The sequence below is a fragment of the Sitophilus oryzae genome, unplaced genomic scaffold (assembly GCF_002938485.1).
Source record: "Sitophilus oryzae breed Bouriz unplaced genomic scaffold, Soryzae_2.0 scaffold_1716_pilon_pilon, whole genome shotgun sequence".
Lineage (NCBI taxonomy): Eukaryota > Metazoa > Arthropoda > Insecta > Coleoptera > Curculionidae > Sitophilus > Sitophilus oryzae.
Window position 1 is genome coordinate 1,728,356 of NW_022146409.1, and position 21,528 is coordinate 1,749,883.

At 32.1% G+C, this 21,528-nt stretch overlaps 1 protein-coding gene across 4 annotated transcripts in view; it reads right to left on the reverse strand.

Annotated features, from left to right (window-relative positions):
* Positions 1 to 248: 248 nt before the first annotated feature.
* LOC115881313 (phospholipase B1, membrane-associated-like) overlaps positions 249 to 21,528 on the reverse strand; it is an 81,733-nt gene continuing 60,453 nt past the window's right edge. For all 4 annotated transcript variants that reach the window (XM_030898748.1, XM_030898745.1, XM_030898746.1 and 1 more), the window contains exons 3-8: positions 12,756 to 13,029; positions 12,188 to 12,363; positions 9,407 to 9,617; positions 7,183 to 7,328; positions 5,616 to 5,784; positions 249 to 409 (exon numbers count right to left, since the gene is read on the reverse strand). In XM_030898748.1, the coding sequence (XP_030754608.1) occupies positions 249 to 409; positions 5,616 to 5,784; positions 7,183 to 7,328; positions 9,407 to 9,617; positions 12,188 to 12,363; positions 12,756 to 13,029 (1,137 nt within the window). The remainder of the gene's footprint in view (positions 410 to 5,615; positions 5,785 to 7,182; positions 7,329 to 9,406; positions 9,618 to 12,187; positions 12,364 to 12,755; positions 13,030 to 21,528) is intronic.

The following is a 21,528-nucleotide window of genomic DNA, read 5'->3' on the forward strand; positions in this document are numbered from 1 at the left end:
ACAAATAAATAGCATGTTCTATTCGAAGTAAAAATGACTTTTTGTGCCTCGCCTATAATGCCAAACTAAGTCAAACGTACAGCATTGCCGCATCCAGTATCATATTTACTTCTAATAAAACGATATACTATTTTGATATAATTTTTTCTATTTGGCGTTGATATGTATCTATCTACTTAACATAATTTTGCAAAATAAATATCTATAGAATTATTTTAATGGGTTAAGAATAAAAAGAACGTTTGTTTTTATTGAAAACCTGTATTGAAATACGACTTTGAATTCTTATATGTAAACAGATATGGCGCATTACTTTTAGGACACTCAAATTTCTCCAGGATGTAGTTTAGTTTCCTTTGACTTTTTAAACTAACTGGTTGAAGTAAATTGTTCCATAACATATTGGCAGCTAAAACAAAAAGTGAAATTAGATCTCTTCTATAACAAGGCACTTGTATTTGTTCTGTATAGATGAAGCAATTTTTAAGCGAATTTATCATTATTTTCCAAAAAATTAATACTTTTACACAACAAAAGCATTTTATGAAATGATCAAGTTTTCTTGCATTCTTCACTCTTATTAACAAATAATAGTATAGAAAAATGCAATTTAAGCAAATTTTATGAGTAATCGTACTACATTGAAATAAACTTACTGTTCATTAGGGTGCGCAAACAAAAAAGAAATATTTTTTTAATTACCGTGAAAATATCGTTCAGGATGATGAAAAAAAATTCTGGTAAACTTTGAGCTTTTAATATTAACTAGCTTTTTCCCGCGACTACGTTCGCGTTTTCAAATAACTCCAAAATAACCGAGTTATTTCACTTTTTGCTTAAATTTTGAGAACCACTGGAGTTTTTCGAGATCATAGGACCATAAGCCTAATACACTCAAATTATTTTTAAAAATAATTCACAACCGTGTGTATAAAAAACTGGATAACGACATCAGCGATACACAGTTGGGTTTCCTCAATGGAGTTGGCACGAGAGAAGCATTATTTAGTATAAACGTGTTGACTCAGCGCTGTTTGGATGTTAACAAGGATGTGTACGCCTGCTTTGTGGACTATGGGAAAGCATTTGACAGAGTCCGTCATGAACAACTTATCAAAATTCTGAGAGAAAAGCAAATAGATACCACAGATGCCAGAATTATTGAAAACCTATATTACGACCAAACAGCAAACATCAAGATAGACAATAAATACACGGAAAACAGCAACATCAAACGTGGTGTACGACAGGGATGTATACTTTCCCCGCCATTGTTTAATATGTACTCGGAAGTCATCATGAGGGAGGCATTACACAATGAAGCAGCTGGAGTAGTAGTAAACGAAGTTCCTATAAACAATATACGATACGCAGATGATACCGTACTGCTAGCAGAAAGTATACAGGACCTGCAACGAATGGTCCAAAAAGTGTATGAAACAAGTAAATATTATGGCTTGAATATGAACCTTAATAAAACAAAACTCATGATATTTACCAAAACACCAAATCAAAATACTCAACTGATCGTAAACCATCAGATAATAGAGCGAGTCTATAAATATAAATATCTAGGAACCCTGATCAACGACAACAATGATTACTCATCAGAATTAAAAACGAGAATTGAAATAGCACGTAACACCTTTATTAAAATGAAGCAATTCTTTTGTTGCAAAACTTTAAGTAACCACCTTAAAATACGAATGCTAAGATGCTACATATTTACAACAATGCTCTATGGTATAGAAGCTGCCACTCTAACAAAACAAATGCTTAAAAAGATAGATGCCTTCGAGATGTGGCTTTACAGAAGGGTACTCCGGATATCATACGTTGACAGAATTACCAATGAAGTCTTACGAAGAGTCTCAAAAGATCTAGAATTGTCCCAAAAGGTGAAAATCAGAAAACTCCAATATATGGGCCACGTAATGAGAGGTACAAGATACAAGCTTCTACAACAATTATCCAGGGTAAAATAATAGGGAAGAGAAGCATAGGAAGAAGACGGATGTCGTGGCTTCGAAATCTCAGAGAATGGTTCAACTGTACATCAAACGACCTGTTCAGGGCAGCAGTCAACAAAATAAAATTAGTCATGATGGTCGCCAACCTTCGCAAGAAGTCGGCACCTTAAGAAGAAGAAGGAGTTTTTCGGGTTTTTCTGTCTGGTAAATTTAATCTACTACCTATGTTACCATATTATCAAAAAATTATGGTTTCTAACTAAAAACTAAAAAAAATCTAAAAAGTTAAATAATCTTAATAATTCTAGAGGTTGTTATCGAAATAGTATTTCAAAGAAGTTCAATTTTGGTTTTGATTCTTGCTTTTTAACACTTTTTTTCAAATTTCAAACTACTTCCATTGACTGAAACTAATTATGTATGGTTGGATAGAGGGTGGATGTGATTTTTATTTCTTAATTATGTATAGGGTGTTTTTTAGAAATCGAACCAAAGTCGAAATTTTGCAAAATCTGAAAAAAAAATCTCTCGAAAATAATAAATAGTGAAATGACTATTTACCCTCTATAGCTAGAACCCTACCTATGGTCCCATATAAACTGTATTACTAAAATAAATAGCTTTGACATATAAAGTGTTCAATTGAATATTTGAAGTTACCAATATTCGCTTTTCTTGAATACTCCCCTAATTTATTTTTATTTTTCGAGAGCATTAATACTCTCTTTATACGTTATTTTTTATACCTAGAAGGATGGTTTGAAGAATAAATATTTCGTTCGTATTATTGATTTTACTAAATAAACCCTTGTATAAAATTTTATACTTCTAGATGTTATAGTAATGCATTTTCGTGCAACAAACTTTCATTCCCTATTCTACTTCCTATGGGCATGAATTTAATAAATTCTGTATGTCCAAATAATTAACTAATGTCTATTAAATGATTCTTTGTGCAAATTTTTATGTGTATAATCCAGAGGTCACTAAGGTTTATATACATTTTTACTAACTTTACCTATTTAGTTGACGAATTTCAATAGTCTCTTCTAATTCTTTCTGTAGAATTTCATATTTCTAGACCAAATTATCATACAACAAATTGATATAACTTTACACTCTAAGAGGATGAATTTCCTAAAATCGCTTTGCGTAGCTAATTCGCTAATCACTGATGCTATTTAAACGAACCTTTGTGCTAATATTTATGCATCTAAAGCTGGCGGTATTAACTGACCCCTAAAATATCTAAAAACTTTATTTATAATCTAACCATAGATAAATGCAACAAGTTTAGATTGGAAAGCCCGTAAAAATGTTGGGTAGCGAAATTATTTTGGGTCGCGACCATTATACGTGATCTGGCGCTGCTATAGCGGTCGCTAAGAACAACGGCAAACAAAAACAGAAATAATTTTTTCTTGTCAAAGTCAGAATCTTCAAAAATCATAATAATCTTTCAAAATCTAAACCGCTCTCATTAAAGAAATTCCGAAAAATGTTTATAGCGTCCATTTTCATAGTAATTATTGCTGTCTTGTGAGTTTAATTCAAGTTTTATTTACTCCAGCCGGTGATAATTGTGAAAAAGTGACATTAAAAACTTAAAAAGCTGTGCTGTGAACTGTGAACTGCAAAAACCATCGTGGATCGTGGCGTAACGTCGGTTTCCAATGTTTCGTAGGTATTTCATACATGCGTCCTTATATAAAATAAAGTTTCTTGTATGCAACACACTATATTTTATTTATAAAATTAAATGAAAATAATAATAAATTTGAATAAACAATATTTGGCGATATAATTCCGGAAAAAGCCGTACCGCTCCGAAATTTTCAAAAGTATTGGGTCGCGACCGTTGCAAGAATGGCGCCAAATAATGTTTACATTGTCCTTATGGGCACTTTCCTATCTAAACTTGTTTCATTTATCTATGAATCTAACTGACACACCACTGACAATGACAAATAATTTATTACTGGTATTGTGTATAGGTGTTTTTCAGGTATATTTTAGTATTTAGTCGTTTTACACAAAGAAATAGCCATTAAACAATATAAAAATACTTCATAACAAATCTAAGAATTATCAATATTGGTGAAGCGGTTTCGGCGGGATGGATGTAACAAAAAAACCCTTTGAGCTTTTATATATGTATGGATATTAAAAAGTTTCTATTTCCCATTTAAATAACACAGGGAAACAAATGTTTTTTTTTATTTTATTGCATTCTAACAAATCAGCGTTTTGTAAAAAACAATCCTTACTCTTGTAGGAAATTAAACGGTCTTCAAAAAAGGTCTGATATGAATATGAATTCTCATTTAATTGACTCGTTTGAAGGTTATTCAAAGTAAAAATTCAACTTCGAAAATTTGTGGAAATTATCATATACGAAGTTTGCTTTTTTTAACTTTGAATAATTTTCAAACTAGTCAATTAAATGAGAATTCATATCAGACCTTTTTTGAAGACCGTTCAATTTCCTACAAGAAAAAAAAGTAAAGATTTCAGTTAACGTCTCCTTTTTGCTACCAGGGCTAATCTGGACGGGGACTACTTTGTTTACGCGGAATCCGAACCGCATTCCTCGGTCATATCATTTTCAATGGCCTACCGACTTGGCACGTGTCTAAATCGACTGCTTTTAATTCACGAGATATCCGATCTGATCCGGCCTCGCACCGGCGCCGGCGCGGCGTGAATGAGCAGTGTGTGTCAATAGATTTTACATTTTTGCCTTTTTTTTAGACAACAGCACGATACAGCGTTTCAAACCGGTCACCCGTCCATCCACTAGTATCGCCTTATGTCGCTTAACTTCGGTGTTCTGGGAACACCCAAAAATGGGAACCGGTGTTTCAACGTAGCTGGGCCGTTGTCCCTTTCCTACAAGAGTATGGATTGCCTTTTACAAAACGCTAATTTGTTAGAACGCAATAAAATTAAAAAAAAAACGTTTGTTTCCCCGTGTTATTGTTGCGGACCCGTATGGACTCGACCTAACCTAACTATATGTCCCGCCCTCAGATGACCGTAACATCGCATTAAAGAATAGACACCGTAATGACTCATTCGTTCGAGAAGAATCGAGTCCCACTGGAATGGAGTAGTACATACGAGAACATTCGAAACCTTCTCTATGCACCTAACGATCTATGGACTATTCTAGAGATCTTTAGCTGTCGGTATAAAAGCCGGCGGCTGTGCCCTAGGGAGGGCAGTTGTAAATAGACAAGTACAGTTGACGCTCTAAAATTCGAAATAAATTCTTAGTTATAAATCGTTTGTAAATAGTTCTTTAAGTCTTTTATCGTTATTGTTTTTGTTAATTAGTGTTAAATAAATAGTGTTTAAATAAATTGTGACTTTCTATCCACACGGAACCGACGAAAAACGTAACATTATTTAAATGGGAAATAGAAAATCATAATCTCACATATTAATATTAACAGACACTTACTAAATATTAATATTAAAAACTTTAACTTTACCAGAATTTTTTTGGTCATCCTGAACGATATTTTCACGGTAACTAAAAGGAAAAAAAAATATAATTTTTTTTATGCACCCTACTGTTCATGCACCTAAAAGTTTATTTTTGTTTTCTATTTTGGTACATTCTCAGTAACTACGAGTACATACCGAGTGCATGTCCTTTCTGAGAAAAATGGAAACAGTCATGAGTTATGTATGAAATATCAATGACTTCGTCGAGTCTTCTGGATGGATCTTCAGGTGCGTTAAAAAGTTTCATAAATGGCTGGATGACCACTGTGAAGTCATCCCTCTGATCATATCGCCCACTAAATATCTGCAAAGAAAACAATTATTTTGAATATACATAATATATTAACAGGGTGTCAAAAAATTGTATACATATCTAACTTCGGTGCATAATTCTATAGATAAAAATAAATCAAAAAGTTCCTATGAATATATGCCCTAAAATGCTTCCCCAACAAATTACAGCCCTGGAAAGGTTATATAAAAACAATATACACTCAGAGGCACAAAAAAAACGCAAGCAAACTGAGAAATTTTTGGTCAAATTTAAAGTGTTATATTTTTGTTATTTTTAGCTCTATTTTCATGATTTTTTTAGCAAACTGTATATAATTATATCAACTTTAATTCGTAAACTCAGTTTTTTATAAACTTTTAGTAACTGGCATACAGAATTAATCGAGGGGTTGTTTATTTATGCTAACTATAACACCCTGTGCAATAATTTCGCGCGTGTGGAAATTTTCATAAAATATAATTTTACAGTAAGAACCATGTCTCCTGAGCCTTTTGTTTTGGTTTGGTTTGGTTGAACTTTTTCACGTAAAACAGGTAAGGTAATAAATGAAAATTAAAGCTAGGATATTTTTATGTAAAAAAGACGTTCTTCGTTTCGTTCGAAACAAGGAACGGTTTTCAAGATATTTGCGTTTAAAGATTACGATGCATCGATTTTAGCATTAGCAAAATCAGCAGATTAATTATTTATTTAAAATTTCTTTACATTTTATCACTTCACTAATACTAAAATCGATGCATCGTAATCTTTAAACGCAAATATCTTGAAAACCGTTCACCTTTTCGACCTTAACGAAGAGCACCTGTTTTACATAAAAAAGTTCTAGCTATTTATATCATTTGTTGAAATTACTGTATCTATAAGGATAAATGAAATACCACCAGTAGTATCCTCTACCCTAATGGAAAGTACCCTTTCAGGGCTGTTACGGAATTTTACACTATCGCCATTCGCTTTGGCTTTAAAATGTGTGTAAGTGTACCAAATTTCAAGAAAAAACGGTTTACCAATGTTCTTAAAAATAAACAAACTAAATTATTTGTATTTAACTTCGAGGGCTTCTATAGGGAAGCATTTTAGGGTATATGTTCATAGGAACTTTTTGTTTTATTTTTATCTGCAGAATCACCCACCAAAAGTAGATACTCTATTTTTTGACACCCTGTATTGTATAACTAAATATTTTTTAATTTTGTATAAAAATAATACCAATAAATCATCTAGTTTTCTAAATTTTATTACCAGACAACGATTCAACAAATTTAACTTAAAGTACAGTATTTTAAATAATAAGTATGATTTTTTAACATTAAAGAAAAAAATATAACTTGTAGAGTAAGTTTATTAAATACATATTATTCTGGGAAAAATGAACAAATGTTATCTTAAAAATTAAGAAATACTTACCAAGTTTTCTTCTTCTTTCTGATATTCCTGAGTAAGATTTGTAATAATGTCCAAGGGTTTTCTACCCCTATGGAAGCAGGTACAAAACAGTGTATGAAAAAATCTACACGTCATCGTTCGCTTAATCCTAATACTTACTGATACATCTAAAATAAGAAAATCAAGTCTAAACATTGATATATAGATAAAATAAATTATTAGAAAACATCTCTGTGTTAAAAATATCCTTCGCCAGAATGTCAAGAAGTGGTATTAATTGAAGAATTTTGACAAATTGTCCAGAACAAACAAACAATTCTTTATTATGGAGCATTTAATTATCTCCTGCTCTATAAATGCTACCTTGACATAATATTAGAGGTATTTTAAAGAGTTAAGTATAGATAATAAATTTTACACAAAAAAGTGTGTTAAGAATTTCATGTAGACATCCAATAATAGGCATAGAATATATTGTGTATTTATAAGTGTTTCTATTTAAAATGAACAAATTGACCGAAATTTGTAGAAAAAATCATTATTCGAAAATAAGAAATCGAATATTAAACAAATGGATAGAAAAAAATCCTAAAGAGTTGAAAATGGTTTTAAATGATTACTCTAGACTTTGACGGATATGTGTCAAAAATCTCCGAAGATAGTAGATAAGCTTGAAGGGTTTAAATATATATTTTTTTTAACTTTTTCGCTTATACTGGGTGCATCTCAAAAGTGACTCACCCCCCTATAACTTTTTTATTCTTTCAGATAAAAAAAACGAGATTTGGTATGTTAGTATATGACATAAATTAGTATTGATTGACGTATTCTGTTGTTTTTGGTCACTTCCTGTTTCACAGGAAATGACTACAACTTTTAAAAAATTAGTACGGATGACACTAAAGGGACCTTATGTTATTTTTTGCGTTTAATCAATACTAATATATAAAATTCTTAAGTGACTGACATACTGATTAATCACGATCCTGCTCAAACCACTCAACGTAAGAAGCTCAATTTTGGCATACAGGTTGATTCTAGAGTGTAGAGGTTCGATAAGAAGGGATTTTTCGAAATTCCAGTTCCATGAGGGTGAAACCACCCCTCAAATATTACAACATTTTGATTTAAAAAACGACCAAGTTTCCGAAAAAAACGCTTAAACACGTATATTTTATTTTGTTTTTTTACATATTTTAAGATTTTTAAAAAACGTATACAGGGTGTTTCGAAAAATCTGGTCATTGATTAATCATTATCCTGCTTAAAGCGCTTGACGTAAAAAGCTGATTTTTTGGACTTTAGGGTGTAGAGGTTCGATAAGAAGGGATTTTTCGAAACTCGAATTCTAAGGGGGTGAAACTATCCCTCAAATATTAAAATATTTTTTATTTAAAAACCGGTGAGTTTTTGGAAAAACTCTTAAACACGTATATTTTATTTTGTTGTTTTACATATTTTAAGATTTTTTATAAATTTATACAGGGTGTTTCATAAAGAAGATAGATAAGAGGTTCGATAAGGAGGGATTTCTCGAATCTCAAATTCCAAGAGGATGAAAACGCCCCTCAAATATTACAATATTTGTTATTTAAAAAACGGTTAGTCTTTCGGGAAAACGCTTGGACAAGCATAATTTATTTGTTTTTTTTACATATTTTGAATTTTTTTTAAAAAATCATACAGGGTGTTCCAAAAAGTTCGGTAATTTCTTAACCACGATTCTGCTTAAACTGCTTGACGTAAAAAGATTATTTTTGGCAAACGGATTTTTCGAAAGTCAAATTCCAACGAGATGAAACTACCCCTCAAATATTACCAAGTTATATAATAATATCGCCATATTATTTTTTCTCATGCTGACATAAATGTGAGAAAATTTTATCCAGTTTGTATGTTAATGAAAATTCTTGCTTTGCTTTATCATCACCATTACAAATGATTAATTTGACGCGAACAAAGTCGCTGGTACACGCTAGTTTTGTATATAATTGTTTTAAGATGTCATAGTTTTTGTCATAGATATAAGCGAAAAAATAAAGAAAATGACGTTTAGCCACTCCCCTATGAAGTGTAAAGGAACAGTTTAAGACTATTTGCAAAACTCTAGGATGTTTTTATCGATTGTCTTTTTTTAACTAATTTGACTAGAGTATAAATATTTAAAAATATTTTTAAAATGTATTATAATGCTTACAATTTATGCAATTATTGTGTTTATAATGCATTTTTTTATTTTTCTTACCTAAAACTGGTATTAAATTAACAAATACTCGAGGTAATTTGCTGTATAAATAATCTAATGCCCTCATCAGCTTCAAAGCGTGACTGCTCGCCGAGGCCTCGATCGGATCGAAGCATTGTGCTGAACATATATCGTTAGCACCAAAAAATATCGTTATCATTTTCCAATCCTCTTGTATGTTTATATTCGGATCCTCTATCATCTTTTTGACCTAATAAAAATATAGAAATTACCATTAAGCACAAAGTTATATAATAGCCTAAAATTTAAACGTCAAAATTAGTGATCAGTTCAAACCCTGTGACTTGTTAAAAATACTCCGACCCCAATGGGCACCAACCCCAGTATCCTCCAGGCAGAAATTTAGATAGGAACTATCGAATACAGAAAATTGCCATCCTATTCGATAGTCAAGCAGCACTTAACGCGATCAACTCAGTAACCATCAATTCGAAGTTGGTCAAAGAATACCTAGAGAAGCTCAATAAATTAGGCAAAGAAAATAAAGTCCTCCAACTCTGGGTGCCTTCTCACCAAGAGATAGAAGGCAATGAAAAAGCAAATGATCTAGCTAGGAAAGGAGCGAACACTCCACTAACTGGACCAGAACCGTTCTGTTTTCCAAACGGGAACCAACTGAAAGCGGAACTGAAGAATCTGGAAGACTCCATCCGTAACTTGGAATGGGTGTCCTCCAACCGTCTAAGACACTCGAAAAAGTTCCTCAGAACTTACGACCGAGAAAAATCAAAGGTTTTCCTTGATTTAAGTAAAAACAATCTTCGGATTGTCACGGGGTTTCTAGCAGGATACTCTCAACGAACACCTCAGTAGGCTGAAGCCCAGAAACAACGGCGAATGCAGATTGTGTGGGGAAAATGGGGAAACACCAGAACACCTTATCACTGAGTGCGCCGAGACGACGACCATTCGTGCCATTTAAACTTTGGTACGGCTGATGTCGATGATGGAGAGCTGGCCTCTGTGGGGCAGTCTCAGATACTGGCTTTTGTTAAGCCCTGAGATTGCATGATGAGTTATAACTCGTTATAACTCAAGAAAGGGGAACACGCAATAGATCTATAAGGTCGCGGTGATTAACTCCCCTCCTAATCATTCTACATTCTACAAACCCTGTGACTTGAAGAGATTATAGAATTATTTATGTGGCATAAAATCTTTGAAAAATATGGTAATTACTGCAGCTATGCATGAAATTTGCTGAAGTGGTAGATGGTGACGACATTGTCATTAGTTTTGAAAATTCAGCTGAAAATACTGCATAAAGGGTCTGAACAAAAACCAAAAAAACATACACCTTGTAAATGCTAGGAGTCGAATACTGGAAACAGAAAAAAACATCTAAATATATGACTTAATGAATATAAAAAAAAATATATGTTAGAAGTGAAACATTGAAGTCAGATATCAGATATTGCACACCATGTATGGAACTAGCATCACAACATGTCTCAACTCTGAAACCCAGATTATTCAGAAGGAACCTCTAATCGGAAAAAACGTAAATTTAAAGAAGACGTTTTTATATAAAAATATCAATATGTTTAGCAATCACAGTATGGCAATTTCAATATCAAAATTCACTAAATATAATCACGGAAAGATCAAAACAGTTTAAAATATAATTTTAATGGCATTCCCTATATTTTTTTACATATAAAATGACAGGAATCTTCATTTCGAAGCTATCTTTGACGCTGTTTTTTTTTCAATTTTACGGTATATAATTAAATGTAATTTAAAAAATGCGATAAGGTAAATATTCGATAACTCAGAAGAAACTATAATGTACTGCAAGAATGTTCCAAGATTTAATTTTTGAAATAGTCAGCTGTTAGTCACTGTTTGGATACTTTGTCTTATTTTTTCCCCTTACCATTTATTTCACTTCATTGCTCTTCTCAACCACATTTATATTTAAAAATAATTATTAATTTGTTATCTTAAAGCTTCATTCAGAACCTCCGAATTAGAGAAATAAATTAGTGGTTTCAATTACACTTTATACTTTTTAGTTTACGATCATTCACAATGTCTAAAAACTCAATTAAAATTAATAAAATATCCTAGCAACAGCTTGCGGTAGTCTGTTGTATCCATAGAGAAAGCATAATATTTAACTTAGAAAACAATAAACTTTTGATTTCTAACCAACATTTTTCTTGACGGATGATAATCAAAGGCCAAAATGACATTCCTCGCAAATTTTGAAGTATAATTAATTGGAAAGTCAAAAGTTTGTTAATTTTTTCGACTAATTGAATATTTCTACCACTAATTATGTCGTTCTGAATGCTTATATTAAAAATAGAATGCAAAATAGGTCTGAATGAAGCTTTAGTGGAATAAATTAGTGGTTTCAATTAGCGTAGAAGTTTGTTCCTTTAATTTTAATGTAAACATTCAGAACGTCTCAATTAGTGGTAGTCATTTTCAATTAGTAGAAAAACTTAACAAACTTTTAACTTTTCCACTAATTATACTTCTAAAGTTGCGAGGAATGTTATTTTGGCCTTTAATCATCCTTCAATTATCATCCGTCAAGGGAAATTGTGGTTAGAAATCAAAAGATGTTGCTAGGATATCCTATTAATTTTAATTGTGTTTTTTAGACATTGTGAATGACCGTAAACTAAAATGTATAAAGTGTAATTGAAACCATTAATTTATTGCACTAATTGCAAGGTTCTGAATGAAGCTTAATTCATGATAATTGTCAGTTTGTATTGTTATATCAACAAAGAGTACAAATCTACTTACTAGAAATTTGGCTTGTCTTAAAGCATCAGCGTCGGCTGCCACCGGGAAAGCAACGTTTAGTTTGGCCTTTGCAGATAAAAATTCTCCAGTTCCAGTAGAATATCCTCGTAAATTTGGATTGAACTCTTTTAGAATGTTGGGCAGTGTGATATATTGACGCCATGTGCTTTCGCCACCTGTTCAATAAAATAAAGTGCAGAGAATAAAATAGGTAACAAAGTGTGACCTAATAATCGAATAATCAAGATGGCTTTAAATGTTATAACGATAATCTCCTTTTTTTTTACATTCATACATGGTGGGAGTAGCAAGGTGCAGCTTGCTAAACTAGATATCTCTGTGTAGTAGAAAGATACTGTCAACAGCAATAAACATTTTAGTGTCACATAATTATAAACAAGAATAGAGAATTATTGAATAATATACTGGTATCTATTAAATAATTTCAATAATGATATTTAAATTAATTTTAAATTTGTCACGACACCCCTAAAATTAGCATTCAAGTGGGAGGATTAGTTTACAGGAAACTAAATTATAGATTTTATATTTTTAGAGTAGAACGTACCTGCACACCATGAGACGCCTCTGTTCTCTATCATAGTCCCCATGGCAAACTCTTCCAAAGCCCCGTTGCCTGCGACCAACGAGTCGCCCATGGCTCCAATGACGTCGATGTCACCCGGTCGCAATCGATGGACAGTGGTCGGTCTACTGAGAGACCTTCCTATTCCTGCCTCGGTGAAATTCTTGCAAGGAAACGGCATGGATATCGAAATTCTAGGCTGCAGTCTGGCGTTGCTTTTTCCGGGGTATCTAATGACGAAGTTGCCCGCATTGAACTAAATTAAAAAAAATAGTGTTTTTGAAATGAAGTAGAAACACACTCGTAGTAACAGTGTAACAGGGGGAAATTTTGAGGGTCGGTTTGATGAAGTAAAAGGCGATAGTTTAAGTTCCTCGTGTATTTCTCTCTCTCTTTTGTAACTCTTTGCTATAATGGCTAGAAAATTATATAAATGATTTGCTGATCTTAAATATTATGGATAAATCTTACCTAGCACCAAGTTAATTCATACAAAATATAATAACTAATAAGATGTATGGTGAAAATTTAAACCACAGGCTGCCACCGTTATTTGCAAAAGTTAAGAATAAATGTAGAAATAAATTTACTTAAATCGAAGATATTTTTTATCCGCATACCAGATTTATTTAATAAAATGGGTATAAGCGGCGACATCTACAAGACGGGTGTTTGAACGCATTGAATGTTAATAAGGTTTACTACATTTACACTAAAATATTCCCATGTAGTTCCGCAATTTAATAACAAATAATCAGTAACCTAATATATTCTGTTTCAACAGTAAGGATTTAAATAATATTTTTGTTTGAGTCATGATGGTTTTCTTACATTATTAGAATGGTCTTGTAACTATGACTAACGTAGCCGAAAAAAGTGTATTGTGTTTTGATTGTATCTAGAATTTTACGAGATAATTTTTGGGATATTCTACTTTGACTTTAATTATTCTTCATACTGTGCTTTAGATTAGGCTCTCCAGTCATATCCTTATCACAATATTCTGTGACTTTCCATAACCAAACTTTCCATATAGCCTTTGCCAATTGTTTATCATTGCCTAGTGCACAGAAACGCACATTTGCTGGGAAATCATACCTGATATGGAATGTATTCTATTTCATATTTTAATTACATAATCTGCACTTCCCATCGGCTTTAAATACCTATTTAACTTTAGTACAGTCAACCTGGCATGAAAAAAGGTCTAGACTCCCATCAAATTACCCCCGCTACTTACCAGTCGTAAGTGATCTACTGGAAAATTCTGTTGAATCTGACATTATCCACTGTACTTCACAGAGGCCGATCATACATAGCATGACAAGCTCTAGAATGGAGTCCAAAGAGCTCTAGATGTGCATTTTGTCCTTCAAAATGAGAACTGTTTTACACGATACAAGAGAAGAAAAAATAAAAATTGAAGTCAAACGCATTAAGTGGTTCAATAATTGATCATGTATTTTAAGAAGCCAATCAAACATAGCATGAAAAGCTGAAGAATGTAGTCCAAAATGCATGCATGCATGCCGTCCTTCAACACTATGGTGAAGGACTGTTTAACAGGATACAAGACAAGGAGAGATAAAATCAGAAACGAAAAGCAGGAAGTGGGGTCAATTTATAACGTACCCCGAGGAGGCACAATCAAACATATCATAACAAGCTCTAGAATGGAGTCCACAAGACCTCTATATGTGATTGCCGTTCTTCAATATCATGGAGAAAGACTGATACAAGATGTGGGACCAAATAAAACGGCGGCGAAATACAAGACCCAATGGCGAATTTTCTTAGATGATCTTTGTTCCAATAGACATGTTCACTAATTTCTAATTTCAATGAATTTGGATAGCTACATATGAGTAAAAAAACATGGTACTCAAAATTTTTCTTAAAAACTATAATTTTTTCACATAAACGCAAAACAAAATTGAGAAATGCAGCAAGGCTAGAAAACGTACCCGGCTCGAGGCTACCTGTTTTTGACGTCACTGCTTTGATCGATAGATGGCGTCCGTACGATCGTGCAATGGCCGCATTGTTTTTGCAGACGTTCGCGAAGGTGTATTGTTTATTTTCATTGTTTTGGTGTTTTAAAGAAGTAAAATGAGTTCAAATAAGTGGTGTTCTGTCCCTAGGTGTATTAATACTTCAAAAATTAATACACAGAAGTTTAAATCGTTACTATGTGTCCCTTGCTTTTAATTCTTATTTTCTACTTTTAAGTGCATTTAATTTTAAGTTTGTTTTTAAAAAGGTTTTTTTGTCAGTTTTTTCACTTGTAAATGTTTCGCTTACTATGGGTTCTAAAGGGTGTTCAATTTAAAATGAGGTACATGGGGATCTCTTGCAAACCGTTGAAGATACAAAGTCGGTTAAATGGAAGCTAAATTGCGTATTTGTGTGCCCAAAAATAATCTAGGTCTATTTTATTTTAAATCCATACCGTTACGTAGATACAAGGTGAAAAAGAAAAAATGAACATTTTCGAAAAATCACCATATTTTCTTTATTATTAACTAAGGTAATCAAAATTGACTAAGGTAATCAAAATTTCAATATATGGGCAAGGCAACATGGCAATTTTAAAACTGATATAAAAAAAAACCTAGGCCTTCTATCTTGCGCACGGCCGAGGTCAGCTTTTATTTTTCTTATGAACGTCATATTTAAATTTGGCATTTTAAAAATCCTTATTAAAAATGTTTTCAACCATGTATTTCAGTATGGCGCCCATAGGAACAGCAAAAGTGCATTTCGGCCATGCGCGACGTAGTACGCCTAGACTTTTTTGAACATAAGTTTTAAAATTTCCATATTGCCTTACTCCTTCCTATGTTAAAATTTTGATAACCTTAGCTCCACTAATAAAGAGAATATGGTGGTGTTTAGAAAATGCACATTTTTCTTTTTCTCCCTGTATTTACGTAACGGCGCGTAACGGTATATGAATATTAAATAAAATAGACCTAGATTATTTTTGGACACACAAAGACACAAAAACGCAACTTTTCTTCTATTTAATCGATCTTGTAACTTTAACGGTCTTCAAGATCCCCATTATTCCCCATGTAGGTACCTCATTTTAAACTGGACACCCTGTATACGTGTGCGAATTTTCAGGTCCATACAATTAAAATTTAAGATTTGGCTTCTTCTCCTTAATTCGGCCCTGTATCAGATCAACAATACGATAATTTTACATTGTCTTAGCTTCTATATACGCATGCAAATTTTTAGTTCAATATGATAATTCAAATTTAAAATTTGGCCCCCTCCTCCTAAATACTGCTCTGGCAACTCAAAAACTCACTAATTTTGTATTGTTAAAAACCAAGTGTTGTTTGTTATAGCTTTCAAGAAAACCCGCCCTCCATCTCACTAAGTAGCTTTGTTTTTAAACTAGTAATAAACTCCAAATATTATTCACAATAAACCAAATTTAATATACAAACTATACAACCGAGCACAACGCCGATATATGTCGTATTCTAGCTTGTTCTGTTAGAAATTCCACAGCGTGCAGACAGCACCGTTTACTCGCGCGGAAATACCGATCGAAGCAGTGACGTAGGTGAGCGTTTAGCGGATTCAAACAATTACCATAATTTCGTACGGAGTTTTGAGGCATAAGCCTTTTACGGAATGTTATGAAACTTTGCATACTGAGTTTTAATGTCATAATGAATGATTTTATGAGAAGTAGGCACTTTTTATTTTTTTTGTGAACATTTCTATTAGGAGTTATAGAATATTTTATGTTTATTCTAGTATATTCCCGTTAAATTCGACTACCAGTCCTGTTTCTATTCATTGTTCTAGGTACGCGTTTGGTGGCCAACGGTGGCATTTTTATTTTCGCATTACAGCACTGCAGGGGGATTCATATCCGACAAGTAGCATTGATAAGCTTATTATTTAGCAATTTCAACTGCCTTTCGTTGAATTTCTGTTTGTTGTACGTATTGTAACGAAGAATGTATTTCAAAATGGAGTCCTTGCACTGCTGCAAATCCATTATAGCCATGTTTTATTTATCAGTTTCAATATCGACTTTCTTGATATTATATACCTATACCAAGAAGTCGGTTTATTCTCAAAAATATTAATTGTTAGCGAACAAAAAAAAACTTTTCCACCTTGGCTATTCCGGACCTGCAATCGATAACCCAAAGCGACAATAGTATACTATAATGCACAATTAGTTTAAAGTATGTGTTTTGAATAGAATTAAAGTAAATGTATATCTTATCTAGAGCTACTATTTGAACGATTTACGCATAACAGATATCTAACCAACCGTTACTATAATGTCTACAGTTTGTATAATTGTGTTATAAATAAACATTTCGAACCAATATTTTAGGAATTGCGGAACCTGTAGGTAAATTTGCATGAAAAGATAAGACAATAAAAAATCAATCATACAATCGAAAATTTTGTATACCAGCAGCCTTTAAAATAAATCATATTAAATTGCAAAATTATTTAAATACATTTATAATAGCGCCTTACTAAATTTAAAGCCGAAAAATTTTATTTTCAGTTTCAAATGTGGCTAGCTTGGAATTTTTTAATGATTTTTAGCCGGGCCCCTGAGGGTTAAAAATATTGATTTTTTTAAAATAAGAGAAAGTTAACTATAGACACCTATTTATTAGCTCTTCTGTAATTATTAATATCCTAGAAACATTCAAATTTGTATCTATACTTATTATATTCTTAAAACTTTATTATATTCTAATGAACCAGACTGCATTAAAAGCACTTTATTTAATGTTGTGTAAGTACAGGGTGGCGCCTCTCATCGACTCGGAGGCTCCAAGAAGAACGACAGTTTGTATTGAAATGATATTTTGTGAGTGTATAGGTTAATTGAGATCAATTTTTAAAAATATGGTGTTCTACGGGGTGTCGTCAAAGCAAGTTATACATCAAAGTGGTGTGTTTTTTAAAACACCCTTTATATTAAGTGATTTTCGGATTCGAGGAAAAATCAAAGGTGAGTTGTTTCCTTAAAGAAGATTATGATTTAAATCTAGGATTTTTGACATAATAACATTTTCTAAAAATAAAGATGAAATTTTAAATTTCAATACCTAAATTGGAATTTACCCGGTATATCCTAATATGTAGTTAAAAGATCCAATTATACTTTAAATTAAATTAAAACATGACCCGAAAAGTTATACAGGGTGAGGCAAAATTAATATTGGCCACTTTTAAAAGCAATTTTAGCCCGGACCCCATTAGCCAACACGCTACGCCACGCGATGCCATGCTACCCCACGTCATGAAGATCAGTGCGTATGTTTTTCTATTTTTTAATTACTTGTACTGCGTACACACTAGGCAACACGCTACGCTATCCGACGCTATAACACGCTATGACACGTGTGATGGTCGATTCGTCGGTCCCAGATCTCACCGACGTGTGACGACACCTGTTACGGCGCACAGTGCTTCGTCCCATGGACAAAAATCAAAAAATAAGTTAAAATTTACTAATATCTGAATATATAATTTTATACTTATAGCAATGTTCAACCATCCTGTATATTATTTTTCATAAACAGCGTTTTTGTTAGCAAATATTTTCACTAAAAATAAATTTTGCGATCATTATCTCATCAGTGAAAAGAATAACATTCATAGTAGTTCTGTATATTATGGAGTTAAACGGGTACGTACTTAATTGAAAGCCACTATGGATATTGTTAAACAAGGTATGTCCTTTAAATTTATTTCTAAACAAGTTCGTGATTGTTTAGTTTTTATTTATTTTTTAAGATGATTCTTAAATGGGTATAAAAATTTTACGTTTTCAAACTTCAAAAAGGCATTTAAAAAAAACATATCAAAACATATCGTATTTATTGAATATTTTTGTTGCCATATTAATACACTTTTAATTTTTGTATAGTTCACCTGCGTCTGCTTGCGACGAACTTTATTTTATAATACTTTTCAGATGGAGTAAAATTGATAAGCAATGCCGATCTGGCTAATACTTGGCTTGATCATAAGGAAAAGAACTCAAAATTATTTGTATTTCAAAAAATATGTTCTTATTAGATATTGGTGAACCTTCCAGTCAAACGAGACACCACTTGTGCCTGAAAAAGTCCACTATGTTGGAGCGAAACGTCGCATAAAAAAAGTGTCCATCTTTCAATTTATTATAAAATCTCATACCCAAGAAAGGAAAAAATAATATATGCATATGGTCTATTAAAGAGGTAACTATTAACATCCGAACCCCTCATACCGACAAAATGAACAGTAACAACGCGAAAAAGTAACATATTAGAAAATGATGTACAGAAATATCTTATATGTGAGGATACTTCATCTACCTGTGATTTAGATACTATAAATTTAGAAGATTCTGTCAGCAGTGATTCTCCTGAATCAGAGTAGTTACGATCTATGCATTTTGTTGTCCTAAAGTAAATTTATAGCATCTTAATTTTTTTTTTAATTAAATATAACATTAATGTTTCTTTTTCATTAAAGAAAAACATTTTTATCTTATATTAGGCTTATATTGTAGGAATCATGTTTAATGTTATTTCAATTCTTTTTTATCACAGGAATTTATTTAATACTTACACCGTTTTCATACTATAACTTATTATTTGCTTAGATGGAACACAGCTCCAACATTATTATTATTTATAAGATTTTTTTTTCATAAACGTGGGACTAAGAACATCATCATTTAGTACAATGGGAGTACTCATCATATGTGCCAAATAAACCTAGTTTGAATAAATTGCTTACAATAAAAGAGAAGTTTTGGATTTTTGTCCTCTAGAGCCATATGTTCGAAGCACTCTGCGGCGTGTTGTTCCCCGCTTGCAGTAAGAATACAAATTCAGTAAGAATACAAATTCTATTATTAATTTTAAAATTTAATAATCAAAAATTAAGGAAAGAAGGTTAATGGAGATTGTATAGTTAAGGTATTATGATTTATAATCTAATATCGGTATGGGTATCGATACTTCTAGTATTTTCGTATCCCGACTGACAACTGTTTTAACACTAATATAAATTTCAGGCGTGTTAACACGTGTTACCAAATGTGTACACCCACTCCCACGTCGCAATACGTGGGATAGCGTGGCATCGCGTCGGGTGTTGGCTAATGGGGTGTCCCGGCTTTACTCTCTTATTTTAAATAGAACACTAAGTATATTTCGATATTCCATGGAGGATGTCTCTTCAATATACTATTTGGTATAGGTTGCCTACCCCCCAAATAAAATTTTTCTTATATATTTTAATTTTACTGTCGTTCTTCTTGGAGCCTCCGCCTGGTATGAAAGACCGTGTATCTTAACAGATAATGGTGAAATAAGTATGTATTAAAAAGATTAAAATTTTAATGTAGTGTTTCCTGGGCTAGATTTTGGTTAACAAAAGGAAATGCCCAATCTTAAACAATTCGAAATAACGTCTTTTTTATTTAAATAGTTTCTGCTAATAGTAAACGGAAAGAAAATTTCACAGTAAAGTAAATAAAAGGAGTAAAATCCAAGAAACTGCCACATTGAAAATTTTTATTGCAAATACGTGCGTCATAGGTAAATTAGATGCACCAAGAAACAATATCACCAACAACGTGCTTAATATTTCGGACATACACAGGAGCGCGCTGTAACATTTGTATATAAGGAAAACAATTTTCAGAAATATATCCGTTATATTATTATAAAAATAAGTTTTGCAAATTTGTCAATTTTCAGCACACATTCTTTGGAGAAGTTTATTTTCAATTCTCATTTCATCATTTTATATATTACTTCACACAGATCTGCTTTGTTTGATTGATCTTTTACATTTTTACATGTCGTAGGTCTACAACAAACTTGATGTCAAATATAAAAACTGCTTTTTAGGCGAATTCAAAATAAAAATAAATAAACTTTCTGAATGTGGATTGCATCTTGCGTGCAAGTACTGTGTTTTTTTCTCTCATTTTTATGACAAATTTTAGCCTGCTTTTATTTCTTTATTTTACTTATTTCTTTATGCTTTATTTTTTAATTTGAATTATTATTTTATATTATTTTGTTTTAAACTTTGACGCTGGAACTTGATCAGCCCATTTGTTGTTTTATTGCGTTACATATACAAACTAAATAAATGTACTCGTATAATAAATGTATTATTATTGTTAAGAAATATTGAGAATTATTTATCAAAAGTTAAACCTAACTAACAATATAATTTACATTCTTATATTTTTTACATTCTTCAGTCCTATCTTTTTATAATAATAATAATAAACAGAATGGACGAAACAGAATGGATAGAAACGGAAAAAGATACACATAGAAATATAAAAACCGAAGAAGAGATAATAATAACAGAAGAAGAATTCATAACAGCAATAAGAAAAACCCATAATTGGAAGACACCCGGAGCAGACCACATTCAGAACTTCTGGTATAAGAATATGACAAGTGTGCATAATCAGCTAATTAAAAGCATTAATCAGGTAATCCATAATCCACAAACACTGCCATACTTTCTTACAAGCGGAAAAACATATATAAAACCAAAAAGTGAAGAAACAGAAAATCCGGCTAACTACCGACCAATCACCTGCCCTCCCAACTCTTTATAAAATAATAACATCAATCATAACAAATATAATAGACAAAGACACATCAATTAACAATATAATAGCAGAAGAACAGAAGGGCTGCAGAAAAAACGCGAAAGGGTGCAAAGAACAAATAAT